The following is a 25,309-nucleotide window of genomic DNA, read 5'->3' on the forward strand; positions in this document are numbered from 1 at the left end:
TTGCTTAGAAGAGAGAGAAATTAAAAAGAAAAACAAGTAAAACTTTGTGTATGACAGCGGACCTTACGGACATAATAAGTATGAAATTAAAAAGTTTAATTTTCCTCTTGCTCCGTAATCAAATATGATCTACATTGACTTCAATTTCTTTATGTTCAATAGGCAGGAGCAGACCCACATGGTCCCAAGAGGGGCAACCTCCCCCCTGGATTTTGAGTTTTAGTGGTGATCTGTCAATTCCGATCGACTTTGTCCCCTATGAAATTCTTTTTGAGTTTTACTGTGCTGGAGAGACAGCAGACAGAGCTGCTATATGGCAGCATAGTGGACCGCCAGGATCACTGGCGGTCTGGTCCATAGTGGACCGCCCAGGTTCCTGGCGGTCTGCTATGGAACCAGACCGCCAGCAACCCTAGCGGTCTGGTCAGATTTAAAAAAAAAACAATTTTCAGGTTATTTTGGTAAAAATATTTTTTTTTTTGGGTATTAATAAAAATGGCCGTAGATATTTTGAGTCGCAATTTGGACTTTGTATTGGTTCAATATGAATATTATAATTTTTTAATCAATTTGATATTATTTATTGTTCTATGAGACTAAATAATGTTGATATTTAGTACAAATATATAATATAATTTTTATAAAAAAAAAAAAACGCTATTTGAGATAGCTTTCGCTATAGCGTCGCTATTCGCTATAGTTTGTTTGGAAGCTCCCCGCTATGACGCGATAACGCTATTTAGAACCTTGATTTTTTTTAAATCATTAAGGTCATGTTTGGATGTTACTTAAATTTAAAGAAGATTAAGTTGTCTATGTCATCTTTCTTCTTATTTTATACATAGCTTAAGATGAAATAAATTAGTTTGCTTAGAAGAGAGAGAAATTAAAAAGAAAAACAAGTAAAACTTTGTGTATGACAGCGGACCTTACGGACAGAATAAGTATGAAATTAAAAAGTTTAATTTTCCTCTTGCTCCGTAATCAAATATGATCTACATTGACTTCAATTTCTTTATGTTCAATAGGCAGGAGCAGACCCACATGGTCCCAAGAGGAGCAACCTCCCCCCTGGATTTTGAGTTTTAGTGGTGATCTGTCAATTCCGATCGACTTTGTCCCCTATGAAATTCTTTTTGCCCCCCCCCCCCCCCCTCCACCCTCTCCTCTGGATGTTTGATTTGTAATTTGGATTAAATTTAGTGTTAAAATCAAAATAAATTTCTTGAATTATGATTGGTAATTAGAATTATGAGTTAGAGCATCAGAAATAATAAGTCTGAACCTTGAAAAGTATAAATCAAATCATTGTTTATTTATCGAGTACCCAATTAATTAATAAATTTAAATCTAATTAGCTATTAATTCGATTCGATATTTTTTGTTCCTCTGACGAAAATCCTGAATCCGCCGCTGTTAATGGACATCGCGAAACATTTTCATGCATGAATCGTTACTGCTTAATCAAAGCCTCTATATAGCTATGATTATAATTCCCAGAAAGACGTACATAATTACTATCAACAAAAAAAGTATCCCTTCAGAATTCACATAAATTTTAAATTATCTAATAAAGTTAAATAAACACGCACGCACGCACACTCACATATGTTGCAATCTTAGAATAGATAGAATAGCAAAATTGGCGTGTCTTATTAGAATAGTTTGTTCTAATTTTTTGTGAGAATAACTTGTTGTAATAAGACAAACAAATTTGATTACCTATTCTAATTTAATAAAACACCGAATAACTTATTCTCAATCCAACCAAACACACCCTAATACGTTTGCATATTTATTTTCAACATACATACATTCATGCATAATTGCATATATAGAGCACACACGATGTTTAATTTGGGATAGAAAGTTACCCTAAGTTATGCTGTCTAATTATTAACAAGATTTAAGTCTAGATGTTTTTTTTTTAAATCAAATTCAAATTTGTAGCCAAATTAACAATAACTATAATATAATTTTATGTTTTTTCTAAGAATTCTTAAGAAACAAAATTAAAACTTCATTTTTACTTCTTAGAGACTATTTATTTGTGCTGGAGAGAAAACAAAATTCAAATAAGGTAAGTAATGAATCATGCTTATTTTCATGATCCAAATAAGCTTACTAATGAATTAATGCACAAATATGGCAAAATATCTAAGGAGTATCAAAATTAGTAGCTCTCAAAATAGTTGTCCCCTTTATATATAAAAAACAAAAAAACAAAAAAAATGAGCCTTCTGTTTGTAAGGTGGGGTTTTTGTCCAAACAATTTTATCTTGAATCTAAATGTTTGTACGAATTTTGATACAAATCAGACAGTTGAAATTCGGCTTTGGATGAGAAAAGATGGCGTACCAAAAATTTAATAAAAAAATCCACCAATTAAATTAATTTAAATTAAAGATAAAATATAAGAAAAGAGATATGAAGTATTTGACATTTAATATAAACTGGCGCATACAATAGAAATAGAAGTAATATTTATGTTTCCAATGAGTCCGTTTATATATTAAATTCTCCTTAAATAGTTTCAATTACAAGCTACTGACGCTTTTATAATAATAATTCTATATTGTATTTCCGGTTTTAAATACTAATAAGGGATTTGTTAAATTTAAACATCTCCGAGAATAGAGAATTCCAATTTTGTCAATTTTCTATATTTACAATGTTCAACGGATATCTCCAGTATTAATTTAATGAGAAGGAACTGGAGACGAGTAGCCGCCTAGTATTTTGGTCTCTCCGCCATCGGATTAATTGCCAAGACTCGGTCTATTCCGGGCTTAAACGAGGTAAACCAACCTAAACCGACTATCCTAAATCAAGCGGTTGTTAGACCCCCACGATCTCCGTCTCTATTTACCGTCCGATCTAAATCGAATGGTTGTCAGAAATAGAATCCTTTCTTTGGGAACAAGAATGGTTATTCCTTAACCAGGCTCCCAAGTAACTAAACCCATATCTCCTTATATAAACGCCTCCCCTCTCCTCTCTCCAGATCGTAAGCGTTTATTTTGCTCCTCTCTCATCTCTCGCTTCTGCTACCTTTACATTCTTCAATTCTCTCTGAATACTTTGATGGCGAATCAAGGCGAGTCTTCCTCATCAGCAGATCCGTAAGATCGCTCTCTCCTTCTCAAAGTTTTAACCCTTTTAGCTCTTGGATTTTGGAGTTGGTGCTTGATTGCAAAGAGAAATCGATATATTTGTTTTTTTTTTTGTTTTTTTTTTCAGGAAAGGGAAGAGGGACCTGAGCACGGCGATTTTGGAAAGAAAGAAGTCACCGAATCGGTTGATTGTTGACGAGGCAACAAACGATGACAATTCAGTGGTTGGCCTCCATCCTGAGACGATGGAGAAGCTTCAGCTCTTTAGAGGTGACACGATCCTTTTGAAGGTCAGGATTCTTATGCTGTATATGAGATTGTTTTTATTCAACATTTGTTGATTTTGAATTTGGTATAGCCTATCTTTTGTTACATAATTTTGCTAAATTACCTGATTAAGTAGATCTGAAATATTTTAGCTTATCAAATAGAATTATTGGCCTTTTAAAGATCTGGAATAAATTGAAGGCTGTGATTCTTAGGGGATAGTAATTGGTTCCAATTCTCGTGGTAAATTTCAGTATCAGGTTGGATGCATTTCCTAATAGATTGGCTTAATTTGTATTTTTAAACCTTATTACTAAAATAATTTACATATATCAACCCAATAAATTAAGATTTATTGTGGTGGTGTTGATGAATTTATTACAAATTGATCTCCTTGACAGTTTACTTAATTAACAAATTGAGTAATAAACCCTGCCTTATGAATTTAATATCAGCAGTTTAATTAGCAAATTATAGTTTGAGTGGTATTTCTTTCTAAATTTAATCTCCTTGATAGTTCAATCAACAAGTAACAAACCCTAGCTGACAAATTTAAGTTTTAGCAGTGTGGAATTAACAATTTGTAGCTTGAGTGACAGGCATTGCTATTTCTTTGTAAATTTAGTGAACAATTGAACTAATATAAAAATGGAAGTTTTTTAAAAATGAACTATAATGCATCACCTATGTTTTTTAAGGAGCTTTTCGAGTTATTTTCGGCATAAATGTAAACGTAAATCATGGCACCCTTTTGAGGCTGTAGTGATTGAAATTGGGAACACCAAGTTGATGATACATAAACAATGTTTCTGGCCTTTTTCTTGCCTTTTTCTGGCCTTTTGATTACGGAGCAACTAAGTAGCAGCTGACATTGGGAAATGCATTTCAGGGCAAGAAAAGGAGAGATACAGTCTGTATTGCTCTTGCTGATGACACATGTGAGGAGCCCAAGATAAGGATGAATAAGGTTGTCAGGTCAAACTTGAGGGTCAGGCTCGGTGATGTAGTATCAGTGCATCAATGCCAGGATGTGAAGTACGGTAAGAGGGTCCACATTCTGCCAATTGATGATACCATTGAGGGGCTTTCTGGGAATATCTTTGAAACCTATTTGAAATGTAAGTTTATATTGTTCTCTTCCTTGATTTACTGTTATGCTTTGGTTCTCTCGTGCACACTTCGACATTATTACAGTTTTTTTTTTTTTTGAACTAGCAAATAAATTGCATGACCATTCTTTTTATTTTTAGCAATATTATTAGGATTAATTTTTTATTTTTTTGGATGTGAAACCCGTGGGTATACATTTTTTGTTAGTAATTAGTCTGTTTTGGTATCTATCTTATATGCAATCTTAATAATGAAGCTGCTATGAATTACTGTAGATGTTAGCTACTGGAAAACTTTTGATAGTTGTCAATGCTCTTTGCTTATTATTTTTTAATGCTTCCAATACAGATCAAAATTTATGCTTATTATTTTTTATGTTTTTCATAATATCATGTTCCTTGAATTTTGCATTGAAATATGAATACTTTACCAGGGCAAACATTGACCTTCTTTACTAAACATTACAGCATATTTCTTGGAGGCATACCGTCCAGTCAGGAAGAATGACCTCTTCCTGGTTCGCGGAGGCATGCGCAGTGTAGAGTTCAAGGTGATAGAGACAGACCCAGCTGAGTATTGTGTGGTGGCCCCTGACACTGAGATATTCTGTGATGGAGAGCCCGTGAAGCGAGAGGATGAGGAACGCCTTGATGAAGTTGGTTATGATGATGTTGGTGGGGTTCGTAAGCAAATGGCCCAGATCCGTGAGCTCGTCGAGCTCCCCCTTCGCCACCCACAACTGTTCAAATCAATTGGTGTGAAGCCCCCTAAGGGTATTCTCCTGTATGGCCCACCTGGCAGTGGTAAAACTCTCATTGCCAGAGCTGTTGCTAATGAGACGGGGGCATTCTTCTTCTGTATTAACGGACCTGAAATTATGTCAAAATTGGCCGGAGAGAGTGAGAGCAATTTGAGGAAGGCTTTTGAGGAGGCTGAAAAGAATGCTCCTTCTATTATCTTCATTGATGAAATCGATTCAATAGCTCCTAAGCGTGAGAAGACAAACGGAGAGGTGGAGCGCAGAATTGTGTCTCAACTTCTTACTCTGATGGATGGGCTGAAGTCACGTGCACACGTAATTGTTATGGGTGCTACGAACCGTCCCAACAGCATTGACCCTGCTCTTAGGAGGTTTGGGAGATTTGATAGAGAGATTGATATTGGTGTGCCTGATGAGATTGGCCGCCTGGAGGTTCTTCGCATTCATACCAAGAACATGAAATTGTCTGATGATGTAAATGCTATGACCTTACCTCTTCTTCTTTTGGTCTCCTTTTATTTTAACATTTTATTCCTAAAGTGGAGTTTGAATATTTAATGTCTTCTGTCTGTGTAGGTTGATTTGGAAAGAATCTCCAAAGATACACATGGTTATGTCGGTGCTGACTTGGCTGCCCTTTGTACTGAAGCAGCTCTACAGTGTATCCGTGAAAAGATGGATATCATTGATTTGGAAGATGAGTCAATTGATGCTGAGATACTAAATTCCATGGCAGTCACCAATGAGCACTTCAAGACTGCTCTTGGAACTAGTAATCCTTCTGCACTTCGTGAGACTGTAAGTTTTTCTGCATCCCCTCATTTTTTTGTCCGTTTGTGAGTTTGGCATTATATCAGCTATACTAGATATCTTAATAACTGATTATGTTCAACTTCTTGCTGTTTAGGTTGTTGAAGTACCAAATGTCAGCTGGGATGATATCGGTGGTCTTGAGAATGTCAAGAGAGAATTACAGGAGGTATGATATATGCAACATTTTATCTAAGTCAATATCTATAGTAAATTTAACAATCCAACTCTCTCATACTTTTGATAACCTGTACTGCTTTTCCCTTTGATATCTTTTAGACTGTCCAATACCCTGTCGAGCATCCTGAGAAGTTTGAGAAGTTCGGGATGTCACCATCTAAAGGAGTCTTATTCTATGGCCCACCTGGGTGTGGTAAAACTCTCTTGGCAAAGGCCATTGCAAATGAATGCCAAGCTAACTTCATCAGCATTAAAGGTCCCGAGTTGCTAACAATGTGGTTTGGTGAAAGTGAAGCCAATGTTCGGGAAATCTTTGATAAAGCTCGCCAGTCTGCTCCCTGTGTGCTGTTCTTTGATGAGCTGGATTCCATTGCCACTCAGGTTCCACTTCAGAAACTTTTTTTAGTGCTCGACATTACCTTAGGATTTTTGTCCTACATAAGCAATTGCAAGTTCATTTATGCACAATTTATTTTTTCTAATTATGTTGTCTGTATCAAAATTGCAGAGGGGTGGCAGTGTTGGTGATGCAGGCGGTGCAGCAGACAGGGTTCTCAATCAATTGCTGACTGAAATGGATGGCATGAATGCCAAGAAAACTGTGTTCATCATTGGAGCCACCAACAGGCCAGACATCATTGACTCAGCATTACTCAGGCCTGGTCGTCTTGACCAGCTTATCTACATCCCTCTGCCTGATGAGGCTTCTCGCTACTCAATTTTCAAGGCTGCGCTAAGGAAGTCTCCTGTTGCAAAAGATGTTGACCTCCAGGCCCTTGCCAAGTACACCCAAGGTTTCAGCGGTGCTGATATTACTGAAATTTGCCAGCGTGCTTGCAAGTACGCAATTAGAGAGAACATCGAAAAGGTAATTCTTTTCAATTTATGCAGATTCTTTCAGTTGGTATATGTTTTGGTTCGGTTGATTTGAACAAAACTAATATGATTGATGCTCTTTGTTTTTAAAGGACATTGAGAGGGAGAAGAAGAAGGCAGAGAATCCAGAGGCGATGGAGGAGGACAACGAAGTCGATGAGGTGGCAGAAATCAAAGCAGTTCATTTCGAAGAAAGTATGAAGTTTGCTAGGCGTAGTGTGAGTGATGCGGATATCCGCAAGTACCAAGCCTTTGCCCAGACACTACAACAGTCAAGGGGCTTTGGCACCGAATTCCGCTTTGCAGAGCGTTCTGAGGCTGCTGCAGGCACTGGCGCTGCTGATCCTTTTGCTGCAGCTGGCGCTGCTGTTGATGATGATGATTTATATAATTAATCGAAAGTGTAGAATTAACTTGTTACACAATATTTAAACCTTTTCTATTATGTTTAAAACTTTAGCTGTAGTTTAAGGCATACATGTGTTGTTTAGGGTTAAATGCTTTGCAATACCATTGGAGTATGTTTAAAATTATGTAACCTTAATGGTGGTATATGAGACGAAGCTATTTTCACACAAGCCCTTCGTTCTCTTCAGCAATTTCTTTCTCTTCGTATTTATGTCTTTGAACTCTCTTGTCTCTTCTGAAGTCAAAAGTCTTTCAACTTTTTTTCTAAATAATTAAATTTGTTCTTGTATTCGTCATTTTGAATAGTTGTAGTTTTTCCTCGAGAAGGACCAATATGGTTCTCAAGACTTCAATTCTTTCCGGAAGTTTTAGGTCTTGTTTTTGTTTTTCAAAAGTTAATTCGCTAGATGTAAATGCAAGTTTGAAAACTAAATTGATTATTTTAAGGAAGTCTAAAGATAAAAAATAAAGTATACAATGAGGATTTCATTAATGCCGTGCTCGTGTATTGGCGTTCTAGCCAACACTATTGTGGTATGAAGCTTTTAATTTGCTACCTGTAATTGATGATTTCCATGTCCTTGGGCAATCTCGTATTTCTTAGAAACACTGGAATTTAACACCTTGTTTGGATGGAGAGTAGACGAAGGGAGGGGATGTGAAGAATAGAAGGGAATGAAGTGAAATAGAAAGGAAGATTAACATATTTAATATCTTCGTGTTTGAATGATTAATGAAAAAAAATATAAAGGAAGATTAACTTTTCTCTGTGTTTTATTTTTTGTTTGATTAATTAAAATTTAGAAGGTTAATTGAAAATTTGATTTTGTAATAGAAATTTTGATGATAATTATATAGGTCTGATATAGGATTGGACATTTGTGTAATTTTATTTGAAAATGTTTACAGCAATTTTTTTTTCATTCGTTACACCTCAAATTGGAAGGAAAATCGATTTTATTAATTACAAGTATGCAAAGTTAAACATTTTTCCTCTTATACCCTTCATTTCTGACATAATTTTATCAACCAAACACAATTTGATAAAAAAATTTATTTTTTTTCCATTCCATCCCTTCCTCTACACTCCATCCAAACAAGGTGTAAGGTAATATGATGCGAGGATTCAAAGGATTGCAGCACTACTTTATTATTTCCAAATTAAACAAGAACATTTAAGCGGTTAAATGAAATATGGTCGACAAATTACAGTTGGACCAAATTAGAAAATTGATTTTTTTTGAGGTGAAGCTATATTTTCCAGTGTTGTAAAAAACATCCGTTTCGATTAATCGACCGACTCGTTATTGACGGTGACCAAATCATTAAAAAAATTTCCGATTAATCAACAATTTTTTTTACCGATTATGACTGATTATTCTCAATTATTCTCGATTAATCGCTTAGCGATATCCTGTCCATCCGACGAGCAAATACCGTCATTGACAACACTGATATTTCCTGACCAATTCCTCTCAAATTCTATACCCAAATTCCCCAGCCTAAGTTCCCTAATCAGACAATGTGAATTACGAACTGGCCCATCTCAGACAGTACCCTAGGCCCAGGATCTACTTTTATTTCTGGATAGAAGCCCATTGGGCCTTGTATTAAACTTTCTAGTTTGCACAACATTTAGATAGCAAGCTCGCAGTTGTATTCGCATTCCTCTTCCCACAATGGAAAAATGAGTGTCAAGGTATACAACAAGGATTTCTAGGTTGAGAAAATGTATAAACAAATCAAATACTGTCTAACGTGGTCGCGTTGCGGGTAGTTTTTAGTCCGGATACATGGTTGTAAATATTTGAAAGTGTTTTGCAAACTGTGAATTTATTTATAATTATTCATTTTTTTTGGGTGAAATATGAAAAAGATTCGTAATTAGTCATAATTCTGTTAATGGCGGCCACATAATTTTGAATATTATCTGTTCAAGTCATCTACGCACTGCTGAAACCTACAGTTCATATGTTCAAAAGAAAATCCAACAACGCGCGCAATTTATTCAGCGTTTCCGAAATATCATAAATATTGTTCAGGCTGTCATCGATTCAAGGTTTTCTCCTTAAATTAAGAAATGAAGAAAATATCGATCCCTGCAAGGCTGCAATTACAACCTAGAAAACTTTTCCAAAGATGGACATGCATGCACCAACGAGCTCCATACATAGATTAAAGATATTAAATTGGATCTGAGCTATCAGTGCACAGCAGATAAAATATACTGCTACTCAAGTGGTTACGTAAAAAACTCAGTATTTCTGGCCTTTTGTGTGTGTTTGTTCTTTTTGTGTACCTCTAAATGCACAGAATGGAGAGTTAGAGAGAAACTCAGTATCGATCTAATTATCTAGGCAATCTAATTAATTAAGTTATGTGCGAAGCGCTCAAGGTTCCTCGGTATTGAAAACTTGATCAACGAGCCATGTTTGCATCTTTGGAAAAGTTTTCTCTTTCTATATGGAAGCCACGCATATGTTCAAAATTAGGTTTTTAGAATTAATATTATTGTTAAAAAGTACAGTATGCTTCACATATCCATATATATCAAAATGCAGTGTCACAAACAAGCTTAGTACTTCGACATTTGAAAATATATTTCTTTGGAAGAAGAACCCAAAATGCACGTGCTCTTTGTGCTTTCTTGCTTATTAGAAAGAATTGAAGAAATGCTAGCTGGACATTATTCTTTGTGCTTGCTTTGCATGCTTTTGTGTTTCCTTTGCTGTAGCTTGGTTTCTTTGTGTGAACATTGATGTAGATTGTGAGGCTTGGTTTCTCATCTAGTAGAATACAGATAATATTTTGAGGTTACCCGGAAAAATAATTGATATGTCGAGGTTTTACTTTTGCTAATTAAAGTACATGAAGTTCATATAGGAGATCAGTTCAATGCTTACAACATTAAAATGAAAAGATTAAAAGAAATGTCTATTTCCAAATAATAACAGGTACATGAGTGTGCTTTTTCTATAGTCTCGGAAGAGCTACCGAGGTAGTTTAACTAAACACAAAGATTGGATATTGATATATTCTAATGAAAGAGTGCAAACAAAACCAGAAAAGTGAAAAAAAAAAATTATGGGAGGTTTGGAAGAGGCCAAAGCAAACCACAGATAAATCTCTCCACGAAGTAAATTACAATCGGCCATTTGTTAATATTCTTGTAGAAACCTTTTTATTACCGATTGGCATGCAGTTTTGATATCAGTGCACGTGCTTATAAGTGAATAATTGTTCCATCCTTCAACAAGCAGCTGTACGTAAACAATATAAAATTTCATCAAATAAGTAGTGTATGCTCAAGGGTTATCATGGTAGATAAGATAACAAGTGTTGGCATCCAGCTAGCGTTCTGTTTGGGTCAAGATACAGCCATACCTTTTTAAATGGAACAAAAGGGTAAAAAAACAAAGTTAAATGGAACAAAAAGAAATTAACCAAGAAGAAGAGGAAGAAGTTTCTGGAATACAAAGAAACAAGGAAAAGAAAAGGACATGCATGGCCTCTGGGGGGACTACTAGGATGCCAAACTTTGAATTATGAACTGACAGGTGGTGTTTCTAATCACCTAGGATGTCCTTAAAGGGTTAGTCAATTCAATTCAATGACGATAATTGTGGCAAGTGATGTTTCTAGCTACCAGAAGGGGTTGAGGGTCCTTTAATTAAATTGTGTCATGTCAATTGTCATATATCAATATTAACTTCTCTCTATTATGGCCGTTCTAAGCAATTATTGGATCTTTTTTATTCAAAGAATTATTATATATTGATCTTCAATATTAATTACAAAACTGAAGCTATGTTGCATCTTCTTCCTCTTCCACAACAAGAATGAGACACCTTTCGCGAGGATAAAAAAGTGACTTTTTGCGACGGACTACTCTCATTCTTCAGCTTTTTCTTTTTGCGACGGTACTTTTCGCGAGGGAGTACCGTCATAAATTTGTTTTTTCTCTCGCAAAAAGTATCTACATTGTTGTAGTGTTCCTTTGGTGAGACGTGAGAGGCCTGTTAGGTTAGTGCATGATTAACATTGTTTTTGTTGATTGTATTGCCAATGGGCACACTAGTGGAGAATGTACTTTTAGTATCAGCACATCAGGGTTAGGCAAAGCAAAAAAGCAATACTGATATATATGACCGTTCCTGATTGTATAAACAAGAACGGTTGTTCGACCGATCATGATTAGAGGTACTACAAGTAACCCCTGGGGTGTTGGAACCTTATTGTTACACATAAACAATTCAATTCTATATGCCACTATTGATCTACCTATGCCAAAATGACCATCATGCAAAATTCATCAATTCTTAGAGAGCAGACGCAATACCTGACTCCATTATTGTATTTATGCAAAGCTTATCTCAAAAGCGGTTGATGAACTTGTAAGACAGCGGCAAGAAAAACTTCGTGCCGATGTAGAGGTTGAAGCGTCGGCGGCCTCCTTAGTGGTAGGATAAAGCCTTCCAAAGCTACAAGACTGCCCTTGTGAGATCGTGTTCACAATTTCTTAATGATCTCACCTCTCTATTCTTTAATGGGGAGAAGTAGAGAAGGCTACAGAATTGACTAGATGACGGTTAGAAAATTCTGTAACTTTTCGTATATCCTTGTGCTTTGGGGACCAACCTATTTATAGAGATGTAGAGTCGGCATATTGCCAAACCCTAACCCTAACCCTAAACCAATTTTCAGCCACATGCCAACTTAAAAAAAAACGTGCAACTGCATCAAAATCCGTGCAGCAGCTGAAAATTTGGTTTCCTTAATTGCAAATTTCAGAATCAGTCCATTAATGATTTGATTTTTGTCTAAATTGTTCTACACATTTGTGGACCACATCCTAATGAATATATATATATATATTGATTGTCTATTTCCTTATTTGATCACTTTAATTGACAATCATATATGACAGTAAACAATGCATAATTAGATTACATATATGCTTAATGTTGGCATTAAATCCAACAAGGTTGGCAATAAATCCAACATGGGGGTCAAGAACGGACATCGGCCTGTTCCTGTTATATGTTTTTGACCGTTCCTGATTGCTGGTTCTCCACTAGTGGCACCTTATTACCGAAAACAAAAAACACTGTTCGTGTTGTACCCTTTTATATTTTGGAGTCCAGGGGAGAAATGGAGTCCCCTTAAATACTAAAAGTCTGAAAATTTAATCACTTAAATTGCTACTAGAAATTGCATCCCTAGCTAGCTACTTGTGTTTTAATTTAGATGCACTGTGGGTAGATTCTTTCACAAAATAAAATTGAATATCCACGCTGTCTCAAAATCAAACTTGTACGTACCTGCCATTTTTGAAGTTATATATGTCCAAGAGGTCGCTCAAAGTAATAGTAAACAAGCCGTGGCTGTTGCTTCATGATTTGACTTGTGTAAAATTTGTTTTGTTCTCCAAGGCATGGCAATGATGGCATGCAATAATTGGTTATATGAAAATGCATCCAGTCTTGATTTCCACTCCACACAAACATTATAGCAATAGAATGGCAGTGATATCTAAAAGGTAGACCTGTTTCTATTTTTGCATGGAAAAAAAAAATGAAAAAAAAAACAAAATTGGCCTTCAATTTTGTGTCTGAATAAGAACCAAAGGAGGCCTGATTAATTAGTTCTGAGCATCAAGAACTTCCTCGTATATATATTTGGATAATGCATAAGGCAAGAGACTAACTAATAATTTATAAGTTCCTAGCTAACTGATAAATCCATGATCCATATAACAATTAACTACTGCATGCAAGTGCCAACAGCTAGTTTTGACTGGTACATGCAAATACATAAATAACTTGGTTCATTTTCTGAAGCCCTGCCTTACAGATAATTTTGTATTCCTTGCTAAAAAGATATAGAAGTGTCATCGATCGCAACAAAGAAGATACGAGTCCATTTGAAATTCAAAGCATTTGAATGTCAGGTAGTAATTCTAAACTTTGAATTATCTGAAAAAGAAATTGCGAATCATTAATTAAAACAATTACTATATTCATTCTCTTACAATAAATAACAAGTTATTGAAACTAAAATGTTCACAGTATACTTTTCTAGTTTCAATAACAAGTAAGTTATTGAAACTTAAATGTTCATTCTACAGCCACCAAAAAAATTAAATGTTAATTCTAGATTATGATTTCTAGTTTCAATAACAAGTAAGTTATTGAAACTTAAATGTTCATTCTACAGCCACCAAAAAAATTAAATGTTAATTCTAGATTATGATTTCTAGTTTCAATAACAAGTAAGTTATTGAAACTTAAATGTTCATTCTACAGCCACCAAAAAAATTAAATGTTAATTCTAGATTATGATTTCTAGTTTCAATAACAAGCAAGTTATTGAAACTTAAATGTTCATTCTAGATTATGCTTTCTAGTTGATGCTCTTGTACTCGCATCATTCTTTCTCTATTGTCTCATCAAGATTCCATGGTATTGCATGAATTTAATGATTTAATAGCTAGGATAAGGTAAAACTATACTTGCATAAAGTTGAGTATATATGAACGCCTTTCTGCCTGTTGGATGAATGAGTTTTCACTCAAGTCTGAAAATGAAGGATTAAGCGCGCTTTTTTGTGATATTTCTCGATAGTTTAGTTTAATTAATCTTCTACAAATTTCTAAGCATTTTACAGTGATGCAATGGTTTTAGTAATTAGCTTGATTAATTAAAAATAATTCAAGCAATAGTTCTTCTTCTTCAAAAAAAAAAAGAGGAGCATTTGAGAAAATAGACATTCTCCTATAAAGCAGACAAATTGTGACACACAAACTTAGACATAATATTTGACAAGATATAACAAGGTATTAGTTTCATTTTTGAGAGAAAGATGGAGGTTGTAGCTAGCCTTCAAAATTTTAATCTCCATAAGGAACTTTCATTTGGATTTTGAACCCATGACCTCCCACATGTACAAAGGGTGTTATTTTTAGTCACTAGATCCAAGTCTAGTTCATATTAATAAGGTATTAGTTGAAACAACAAATTTTCATAACATAAGGGCATTGTGACAAATGGACTCGGATGTATATTTGATGTGAAAGAAAAGAGGTAAAACTTAACTCAATATACAAAACTCTCGATGCAAAAAATTATATACAAAAATGGAACAGTATCCGCGAGGGATACTATCGGCATACCTTCGCGATACTACCATCTCTAATAGAAAAAAAATACCTTTATGTTGGCATACCCTCTCGGATAGTAACTTTTTACCCTCGTGGATACTGTTCCATTCTTGTAGTCATGTTGATTAGCCAGTAATATCTTCTTGAGATAATTAAAATTCTAAATAAAGGCATTACTGTATATAATAATTGAACTTAACAAACATTTAATAGTCAAATGTACTAACAGAATGTTGTAGAACTATGCAATTAGAAATTAAGTGGCATGAAGACAATCTAGGTATAAGATGCACCTGAAGCTAATGGAACCTTTTATCACCTCATAACTTCCAAAACATTACATGAAAATGAAAGATATATATATAGTTCGTATGGATAAATCAATTCAATTTATGTTAATGTATATAACTATAAACTTTCTTAAAAAAAATGTATATAACTATTAACTGAATGATGTGAGAAGTGCCATCAAGATTATAATCACATAAACTCGGCTATGGGCAAGAAGATAGCCATGCTGATCCACGGTAGCTAACTTAGTTTTTTTTTTAATAATATAATTGCTAAGGTAACTAATTAAGAACATATTTAAGCTTCTAAAAGTAATTGAAACTGAAACTGAATTCATGTCTCAGGGGAAGAACAATTCATCCTAGCTAGTTATATATGTTGAAGGTATTCATAACCTTAATTAGAAGTTTAAGTAGAGAACCAAACATATAAACCTAGTCACAAACTCACAAGGGATGTCACAAGAACATGATATATTATAATGGATTTATAGTAAAGGAAATTGAATTGCTTTAAATGTTAAGATAGAATTAAGAATAGACCATAACTCCACTAAAAAGGGAACTTCATGAATTTTGAGTAGAAAAATATTACAATTTACATCTTCCAAAAGCACAAATTACAAAGGGGCCGGTTAATTTAATAAATTGACACAATTAATACAATAGCATGAAAAATCTATGAAATAAGAAAACTAACCTTGCGGAGAACATCCCGATCGATCGAGCGACCAAACTTGCGGTTGAGTTGCCTTAATTTCAATTTAATTTGATATAGTTAGTCATTTGTTTGCCGATGCAGCATCATCAAGATTCTCATCCAGCTCATGAATTTTTATATCCAATCGATGTGAATCTTGATGATACCACATCAGCTAACAACAACTGCTGTTCTTTTCCAAGGACCAAGATTCCGTACTTTTTGTTCTTGATGTCGAATAATTAATAAAAAAGAAAAGAAAAACCCATCTTTAAATTGGCAAAAGGAAAAACAAAGATTCCTCTGTAGATTTGAAATAGAAGGGAACAAACAAATTCATCAAAAGCAAGGGAAATTTTTGGCGCATGATGCAAGTTGCGCCTGAAAAAGATCCCTTTAACCAGGAACCTATTCCCAAACTATTGATTCAGGTGCTTAACCTGACAAGGGTTATTTTTAAGAAATTCATGAGAGATAGGGATAGATAGAGAGAGAGAGAGAGAGAGAGAGAATGAGAGATCTGTAGTAAAGATACGGGTGTTTGTACAAAGGATGGATGTTGTGATCTCAGAAAGAAGAAAGAGAGAGAGGGAGCACCTGAAGAAAGTAATACAGGAGTGAGAAAGGAGAGAGATGGTTTGAGACTTTGGGGTGTTTCGAGGGGAAACTCGGTTTTTGTAAACTGGATTTTATAACCATAGCCAGGCCAAAACTGATGTGGCCCATTGATAATTTCACACCTCTCCTTTCTGAGTATACGCCTTCTTAAACATGGAGTACCCTGCGGTACCTGACTGTGTAAGAGCATCTACATTCTAAAACTTAAAAGAATTTCTAAATAACTGGTAACTACTTTTTAGAAATTATAGTATTTAAAGTTTGTAACTCTCACATCCTTGAAACTCATTTTAGAGTTTCTATTAAGTCACGTCAGTAACAAATTAAAAATGAGAAACAATTTGAGCCAATCATTTGGCCAACATAGAGTTTATAAACAGTTTCTTAATAAGAAACTTTCCTGCATAGTTTCTAAATAAGAAACTCTTCCACATTCCTGAAACTGGATTAGAAATTGCCACATCAGATTAGAAATTCTAATAGTTTCAGGAATGTAGATGCTCTATAAGTTGTATTTTTTACAACACTGCTAGCTCTTCATAACCAACTTAATTTCCCCCTTTCTTAGGATGTTATTTAAAATAAAAAACATATATATAGAACACAAATTCAATGCTAGTATTTGTAATATTTTCTGTGGATGAAATTACAGTTAATTATAGAAAAATATTTAGACATAGCTACCAGCCTACCACATTGAAATTTATTCTCAGAGTATCACTAGATTTAGTTCGAAATAGATACAAATTTACTTATGTACGCAAATAGTCCTTATTTCATACAAATTTGCTCATGTATCTTAATGTATACATATTATAAGAGTAGAGGGTGTTTTTGAATTCACCAAGATCTTTTGTGAACTTAACTCTAAAATTTATTGAATTGATTTTAAATAATAAATTTAAACCGTTGAAACTGATCTACCTTACGAGTGATATGTCTATTATAAAGTCAAGTGGCCAAAATTAGAAGGTTTATAAATTAATTCTATCGCATTCATTATTTGAACAATTTTTTACCATTTAACTCTATACAAAATTAATTTAATTATTTAATTTTTTGCATGTATACACTCGTAAGGTAGATCGGTTTTAATAATTTAAATTTAAGTTAATCCGATAAATTTTAGAGTTAAGTTCACAAAAGAATTTAATGAGCTTAACAACACTCTAGCTCTACTCCATATTTTAACTATATTGACACGTTTAATGATGAAGCTCACCCAACTGAACATTTACAAAGAATAAGATAAACTTTCAATAAATAAATAGAAGTAATTATTACTTATTTTAAGTATACAATTTCAACCAGATTTTTTTTTTCGGAGAATATACAAGTTCAGCCAGATTAAATTGTCAACACCACCTGCATGAAAAGAGAATCAATATATGTAGAAACTTTAAAAGGAAATTTAATCATTTTTCAAATATCATGTGAGCTTTGTAAATTCTGAAAGTTTATATCACATAAAATAAAATGAATCAGACAATCAACTCAAGTTAATAAAATGAAATATACATGTTTAGAGCATCTACATCTCTGAAAATTCAATTGAGTTTTCAAATAACTGTTAACCATGTACATTTTAGAAATTAAGGTCTCTAAAGTTTCTAATTCTCACATCCCTAAAATTAATTTTAGAGTTTCTATTAAGTCACGTTAGCAACAAAATTACAAAAAAAAAACTGAGTCAATCATTTTTTTTTTAAAAGATTGGTATTACACCACCTGTTTCATTAGAAACACAAATATTACAGTTCATGCATAAAGCAAGTTTAAAGAGTTCTGCAGAAAATAAAATCACACTAGCTGTGAAGTAGCTAGGAGATATCTACCACCACAAAATATAGAAGCTAAATGTTTGCTAACAGAAAATTTATACAAAATAGCGAGTAGTAGACTAAAGAGGAGCAACATTTGAACTGGCATGGGATGAACTGATTTGTATATTGTGATCAGAAGAGGCTAGGAAAGCTGCATCAATTACATCATAATTGGCTTTGTCACATAGGTATTCAGAGAGGTTGGACCCCTTGAGCCAATCATTTAATTAGTATGAAATTTATAAATAATTTTTTTATAAGAAATTTTACTGTATAGTCTCTAAATAAAAAAACTCTCTCAAATTTTTAAAATTAGATTAAAAACTGCATATCAGATTAAAAACTCTAATAGTTTCAGAGATATAGATACTCTGTAATATCACAGTGCAGCTTGTAAATCTAATGTACTCTTGCAAACTCTAAAATATATTATTATACAAACAATTTTTGTTGGATTTAAGTGCGGGGTATTAGATTTGGGTGCAAATATCACCAGTTTAGGCGACCTGTCTCCCAAAGCCGTTTGTTGATAATAGGATACGGAAACACGAGAAAGCGTCTCCAATTGGATGATGCTTAGCTGTCTTATGTCGTGGGTAATGTACTATTACAACCTTTTTTTAATTTCTCTATTTTGAAAAATAAAAGTAATTCTTATTCCGAATCAAAATTCATGCTGCCATAGTAATTTGACTTAAATGAGATATTCTAACTGTTCAATACTGACATGATAACATATTAACAACTGTATTATATCAGTGAATGATTAGTCGGTTACGTAAAGTGCGCCGCCCACTCTTGTCCTTTAGTGATTTTTTTCTCGTTAATTTTTATATTCATTGTTCTATTTTAAAAATAAAAAATAAAACTAATAGTCGAATAATTAAAGTAATTTATTAGTTAAACTGACTTCGCAAAAATATATTGTTTATCAATTTATATCAATCTAAATATGAGAATCTTTAATTATTTCTTAGAATTTTTTTTTTAGTTTTGGTAATGATGATATTTTTTAATTATTTTATTGTTACAATACTTCACAATTTATTCTCCATTTTGTCCCCACCACTGCTATTGATAGATTTCTGAAGAATGATAAGATTCTCACTTAATTATCAACTTTTTAAATTTGTCCATTTAAAAAAATAATCCATTATCTCCCTCCTTTCACTTAAGCATCAATATTCATGCCCCCCCCCCCCCCCCCCGCATTAATTTGACTTAAATAAGATATATTCTCGTTGTTCAATAACGATATAATAACATATTAACAACTTGAATATATCGTGATTAGTCTATCACGCGAAGTGCGCCGTCCACTTTTGTTATTTAGTGATTTATTATTATTAATTTTTATATTTATTGTTTTTTTAAATAAAAATAATAGTTGAATAATTAAAGTAACTTAGTTAAAAGTAGCTTCAAAACAATATGTTATTTACAAGAATTGAAATTTTTTAGATTTATTTTTTAGAAATATTTTGTTTAGTTTTGATAATGAATAATTTTTAATTATTTTATTGTTATTATTTGTCCCCACCACTATTGATAGTTTTTTGGATTTTTTGAAAATAGTTAGATTCTCACTTAATTATCAATTGACTATTACAGTAGTGGGGGCAAAATTTGGTGCTCGTGAGCAATACCAATATTTTATTAAAGGCCTTTATTGCAAATTGACCTTTCAATATTTTCCTCCCTCTCAAAGCGAGAGAAAGGAGTCACTAGTCTTGATAACAAGTTTTCAACCCAACCAGGTGACGGTTTTTTTCTTGTGCCATCTCCTTCATCCAAGGATGTACCTTTCCTTGATTTTTTTTTTTTTTTTTTTGTAAATCTTTTATCAAAAGAAGTGTTTTTCTATAAGTTCAAAACAATTCCAAAAGTATTACGAGTTATACTCTGCAAAACAGTATGCTTTTATGAAAAAAAAAGTGGAGGGTTCAAATGTTTATAAAATTAAAATATATATATTTTATTTAACACAAATTTTAGTATATAATTCAGAAAATCTTCAAAGATATAATATTTATAAAAGAGGAGGGTTTAAATGTTTCTAGGAGGGTTCAAACTCGAACGATTTGAACACACGATAAAAGATAAGGATTTAAATGTTTCTAGGGTTTAATTCAGAAAATACTCAAGACGATAAAAAATTGAATGATTTGAACTCCAACGATCCCAAATCTAGGAGGGTTCGAAGATAGACAACCCCGAAATTTTTATTATTAGCATAAAAATAAAAACCAAAGTACCTCCGTTTTGGAGTAATTTCATGATTATCCAAGCTACAGATTGACCCAATAGCTTCAAATAAGGGGGTTCACATAGCCAATCCGCGGCCCCATATAGGGGTCCGCATAGCCAAACCCATTGAGAGACAAAATTTCTTTTCACACTTTCTCCATTCTCTCTCCTGAACTAGCTTGTGAACTGTAAGTTTTTTTATCTCTTCTTTTCAATTTTATGTTTATTTTTAAATAGGTATATAATTAATTTAGTTAATTTTTAATTTTAGGTATTTTTGTGTATTGGATTCAAAATGGCTCTTATGGTATCCATTTACACTAGTGGTGATGTTTTAACAGGCTCTAATGGGGTTTATTATAGTATCGGGCATGTTACTATGATTTTGGTAATGCCGGGTACTAATTATGTGGGGATTAAATCGGTTATTTGTCAGAACCTGCGATTGGATCAGGGTCAGTATGACCTTAATATTCAGGTCAAAATTAGCATGCCAACTAATTCAGCACAAACCTGGTTTCAACTTTTTTTTCTGTTCAGAATGATAGAGTATGACATATACTGTACAACTAGACCATGAATTTTCCTAAGTATTGGTACAAGGTAATTGACATATTTGTGGTGTTACCCGAGCCAGGCATACTTTTTATATCTTATTGATGAAATGAGATTTAATAGTCACTATTTCTTTGTAAATTTGTAGATTGAGAGGCAATCAATGGATTATGTTGGCTTTTGGGAGCCCTCGACTTATATGTTTGACTAGATTTGCAAAACATACATAAATTGCATTTAACAGTTTCCTTAAGTTGAGATGTGTGTAGGCTCATAAGATGTAGAAATATTCTAATGAAGGCCAAGACTTCATAATCAACATCTACTCTTCACAAGCTTTCCGAAAAGTGGTCATATGCCGAAATCGGACACTCGAGCACCAAGATACCATTGTTTGAAGAGTGCTGAAGTTCCATAACAGCTGAGGACCGTTATAACAGTCCAAGAAGAATTATAACAGAATAAATAAATCCTGTACAAGTTCCGTGATGCATAAAATACCTTTTAGCATTACCAAACGCTAAGCAAGTCAGAGCCGGACTGTTTCCAGGACCGTTATGGTTTTTCAGCTTGCGCACCTTTCGTATTTTGGCCACCGTTTGGTCATACGAACTCCGTTTTGAGTGAATCAAAACTTGAAATTCTCAGAAGACCGAGATCTATAACTTCTATGTTTTAACTTTGTTCATAATATGAAAGGATGGATCGGTATAAGCCATGGAAGTCAGACGTCAGATATGAAAATAAGAATAAACCTAGATTTGCTTCTCTCCCTTTATATAGAAGCCAAAGCTAGGTTTCTAGGATGTGCTCCAACCGCCAAACTTCATCTCCTCTATTCACAAGAGAGCCACCATGGTTGCTAGACCTTAAACTGTTAGGTTTTGACAGTTCAACCTATTGATTAGCTTAAGATGCAGAAAGAACGTAAAACAAAATTTTTTACTTCTAACTTAAGCCAAGGATTAAACGAGGTATGTCAGGAAACTTCCCAAGGCGGTCCACCTTCAGTATTCCTTCGGCATCAAAACCTCATTTAATTCTTTTACAGATCTACTCCATAATTGTTTTCTAAAGCTTTAATCTATTTACCAATTAAATAGATTAATATAACATATTTATACCTTGTCTCCAAATTCTAATTGGAATGCAACAGAGTGAGAAGAATGATAAGGAATGGTTCGTCTCGGAGTATCAAACGTATGATATCTCTATCGGTTATCCACCAGGACTAACCAGAGAGCGGTTTATTTCTTTTGCCAGAAATACTGTAAATCGCAGTTTTCTGCAAAAACACTATTCACCGAGAAAAGGACGAAATAAATATATTTATGACTCGAAGTTATTTTGTTTCGCTAAAAAGAAAAAATAGAAATACCATGGAATTGGCAAAATATATTATTTCCGAATCTCGTAACAACCGAAACTGTAAAAGAGAGAAAAGATAGAAACTCAAATCGATCAGACAATCAGATACGAATGTGAATTAGTAATTTTCTCTCTCCATGTACCCCTCTATTTATAGCCTTTGAAATAGTGTGAAATATCCAAAATGCCCATGCCACCTTGCATGACACCTATGCATGGCATGCCACCTTGCATGCCACATCATAGGGAGGTCGGCCAAGGGTGTGAAAAGACCAAATTACCCCTTGGCCGAATGGGCTTTGATTAGTTGGGCTTTATAAATTGGGTTTTGATCTTGGACTTTTAATTATAATTAAGGCTTTGATTATTTTGGGTTTTTAAATCCATAATTAACAATTAAAATTCCAAATCAAATATATATAATTGTCATGTACAATTATATTTCTTTTCGGTTGTTGTTCGGTAACTTTTATTCAACGTAACATGTACGTTTATAAATTAACCGTTGTTTCTGCTTATCATCTTATATGATATTTATAATTTAATTATAACACGTATAATTAATTATAATTATCTTATTATTAATCATAATCAATTTATAATTAATCAACAAGATTCTCCGATTAGCTCATATACGGTGTGACCTAATAGGGATCTGTGTTATGTTGGTAAATAGAATTAAAACTGTTTTAACTTCTATAATCATGAGAGGTATCTGGCATAATACATCATGACCATCCAATTACACAATGTTGTACTGTACAATACCATGATCCAGTAAATTATTTACTTGTGTCAGTTCTTCTGTCTCATAACTATCATATCAGTTTCAAGGTAGATGTGTGTCATCCTTGCTAACTTAATCTTTTCTTGATCTTGAGCAGATTATCAAATATAATTACTCTTATAATTATACCACATGCAGATAATCTAACTCTACCAAGGGGCCCAGTGATGCCATAGCTCGTACAAAATACGAGAGACAATAGTAGTTTTGGTAAACCATCACTTCCTCAGCTAAGCTATACATACGGAAGTCCTACCATTATGACTGCTTTTTACGGACAGCGTTAGATAACACTCACACATACACATCTCTTAGTAGGAACGATGAATCCTCATACTGTAGAAATTGACACTGAATGAAAACATTAATGACATGAACACAATTCTATTTAATGTTTCATTCGGGATCTTTCAAATATCATGTTCCTAGAACATGTATCTATGTGATTAAAACGACATCTCGTGTTAATGGTTTATAAAACTTAATCATCTTTTAATCCACATACTAACCTTATAGCGGTAATTAGTGTTCCTGCTAATTACCTTGGTCAGAGACTTTTAAGAGTATATATATTATCTGTACTATGAAGTTTCACAATTCCAGTCATGAACTCGGAATGATTCATAAATGCAATAATACTCAAGGCAACAAAATGGTATGTATAATTAAACATCCAATTCATGAACAAAGCTTTATGATAAATTATCATATTATTGACTTCTAGATTTACAAACTAACATAAACTTCAATACTCATTCAACAACCGAAGATCTCCTCCACCATACTCAATCAACTTCAACAACCTGAGTGATTTGTGAGAGATCTTTATTTACTACAAACACCTTGTAACCCTTGTTATCTTGAGCCTCGCGCTCACCTTACAATCCTTGAGTCCTCGCGAATCGGATTGTTTCCTTTGAGCCTTTAGTGCTCCTGTTAGGGCCGTGTGACTTCCCATAAGTTTGTAAGGGCTCACCGGTTCCACTTTGTAATCCTTTCTCATTGGGTAAAGAAAGGCGTGCCATCTAAAAGGTTGCGGGCCCCGGAGACGTAGGCGTTAGTGCTGAACTCCATAAACAACTCTCGTGTCAAGTGTCTCTAAACTCTACTATTTACTTTACTTACTTTACTTTTAGTTTAGGACAAAGTTATTCTAGTTTCCGCCAAGAATAACTTATAGACACACTAGAATATTATTACTTAGACCAAAAATATAAAACGACCTATTCACTTCCCCCCTAGGTGCCTTTGGGACCAACAGATTAGATGTTTATTTAGAAGCTAAATTTATGCTTTTGTTGTATTGGATGTTTTAATTGTATTCGTAAGAACATTGTTTACTTTATGTTTATTAGACGTATTTTTATTGTACTCATTAGAACATTTGTTGGATTGTGCCATAATCGACTTGTCTATTTGACTAGATTTGCAAAACATATATTTATTGAATTTTATAGTTTTTGTGTCTTGAGATATTGTGCAGGTTCATGACTATATAGAATGAAATATACACATCAAGGATAGATGAACAATTGCTATATTTATCAAGGATGAAGTCATGAAGCACTGGGCATTGGACAGTAGAAGCATCATCTGAAAATTAGGAATATTAATATTTAAAATTGGTATAATAAACTTAAGATTGACCTAAGGTCATGGACAATTTATCCGTTGTGTAACACAACAAATCATGACAACGATTCATGCAACGGATAAAATCGATTGGCACCCCTAAATTTTCAGAGGCCAACCGTTACCACAGTTGACAATCGTTATGCATCTGTGGCAATAGTTAATTACCGTTAGGGTTAACGGCAGACCAAATCCACCGTAAGTTGGCCAACTAACACCAAATTACTTTATTCTGATCAGCTTTTTATAAATAGAAGCAAAATTTGGATCTGAATTGTCACTCTAGCCGTCTCTAACTTCAAAACACAAATTTTCAGATCTAGAAAGAATCATTGTTGCTTGTGCACTTCAACTTCAATATTCATATTTAATCTCAAGCTTATTCAACTAATATTCAATCTATTAGAGTAATCCTGCGTGATCAACCTTCTCAGTTATTCACTAGAGTCTTTGTTGCTCGCCTTGTTCAACCTTGAACCTTTAGTACTCGTGAGCCATTCTGTGCTTGGGCCGTGTGATTTTCTAGAAGCTTTGTAAGGGCTCACCGATTTCACTTTGTACTAATTTCTCATTAGATAAAGAAAGGTGAGCCATCTTAAAGATCGC

The 25,309-nt window shown here is 33.7% G+C and overlaps 1 protein-coding gene across 1 annotated transcript; it reads left to right on the forward strand.

Annotated features, from left to right (window-relative positions):
• The first annotated feature begins 2,963 nt into the window (after positions 1–2,963).
• Positions 2,964–7,694, forward strand: LOC144576059 (cell division control protein 48 homolog A). Its single transcript, XM_078326301.1, has 9 exons — positions 2,964–3,122; positions 3,241–3,403; positions 4,270–4,498; positions 4,958–5,724; positions 5,827–6,048; positions 6,158–6,229; positions 6,340–6,621; positions 6,749–7,108; positions 7,209–7,694. Exons 1-9 carry the CDS (start codon positions 3,085–3,087, stop codon positions 7,509–7,511), a joined length of 2,436 nt encoding a protein of 811 aa, XP_078182427.1. The 5' UTR covers positions 2,964–3,084; the 3' UTR covers positions 7,512–7,694.
• Positions 7,695–25,309: the final 17,615 nt, after the last annotated feature.

The sequence above is a fragment of the Carex rostrata genome, chromosome 25 (assembly GCF_964058835.1).
Source record: "Carex rostrata chromosome 25, lpCarRost1.2, whole genome shotgun sequence".
NCBI lineage: Eukaryota > Viridiplantae > Streptophyta > Magnoliopsida > Poales > Cyperaceae > Carex > Carex rostrata.

Coding starts and splice junctions, on each gene's coding strand:
- LOC144576059 (XM_078326301.1), top strand. CDS start 3,085: ATGGCGAATCAAGGCGAGTCTTCCTCATCAGCAGATCC. Junction 3,404..4,269: donor GTGACACGATCCTTTTGAAG/GTCAGGATTCTT, acceptor AATGCATTTCAG/GGCAAGAAAAGGAGAGATAC. Junction 6,230..6,339: donor TCAAGAGAGAATTACAGGAG/GTATGATATATG, acceptor GATATCTTTTAG/ACTGTCCAATACCCTGTCGA.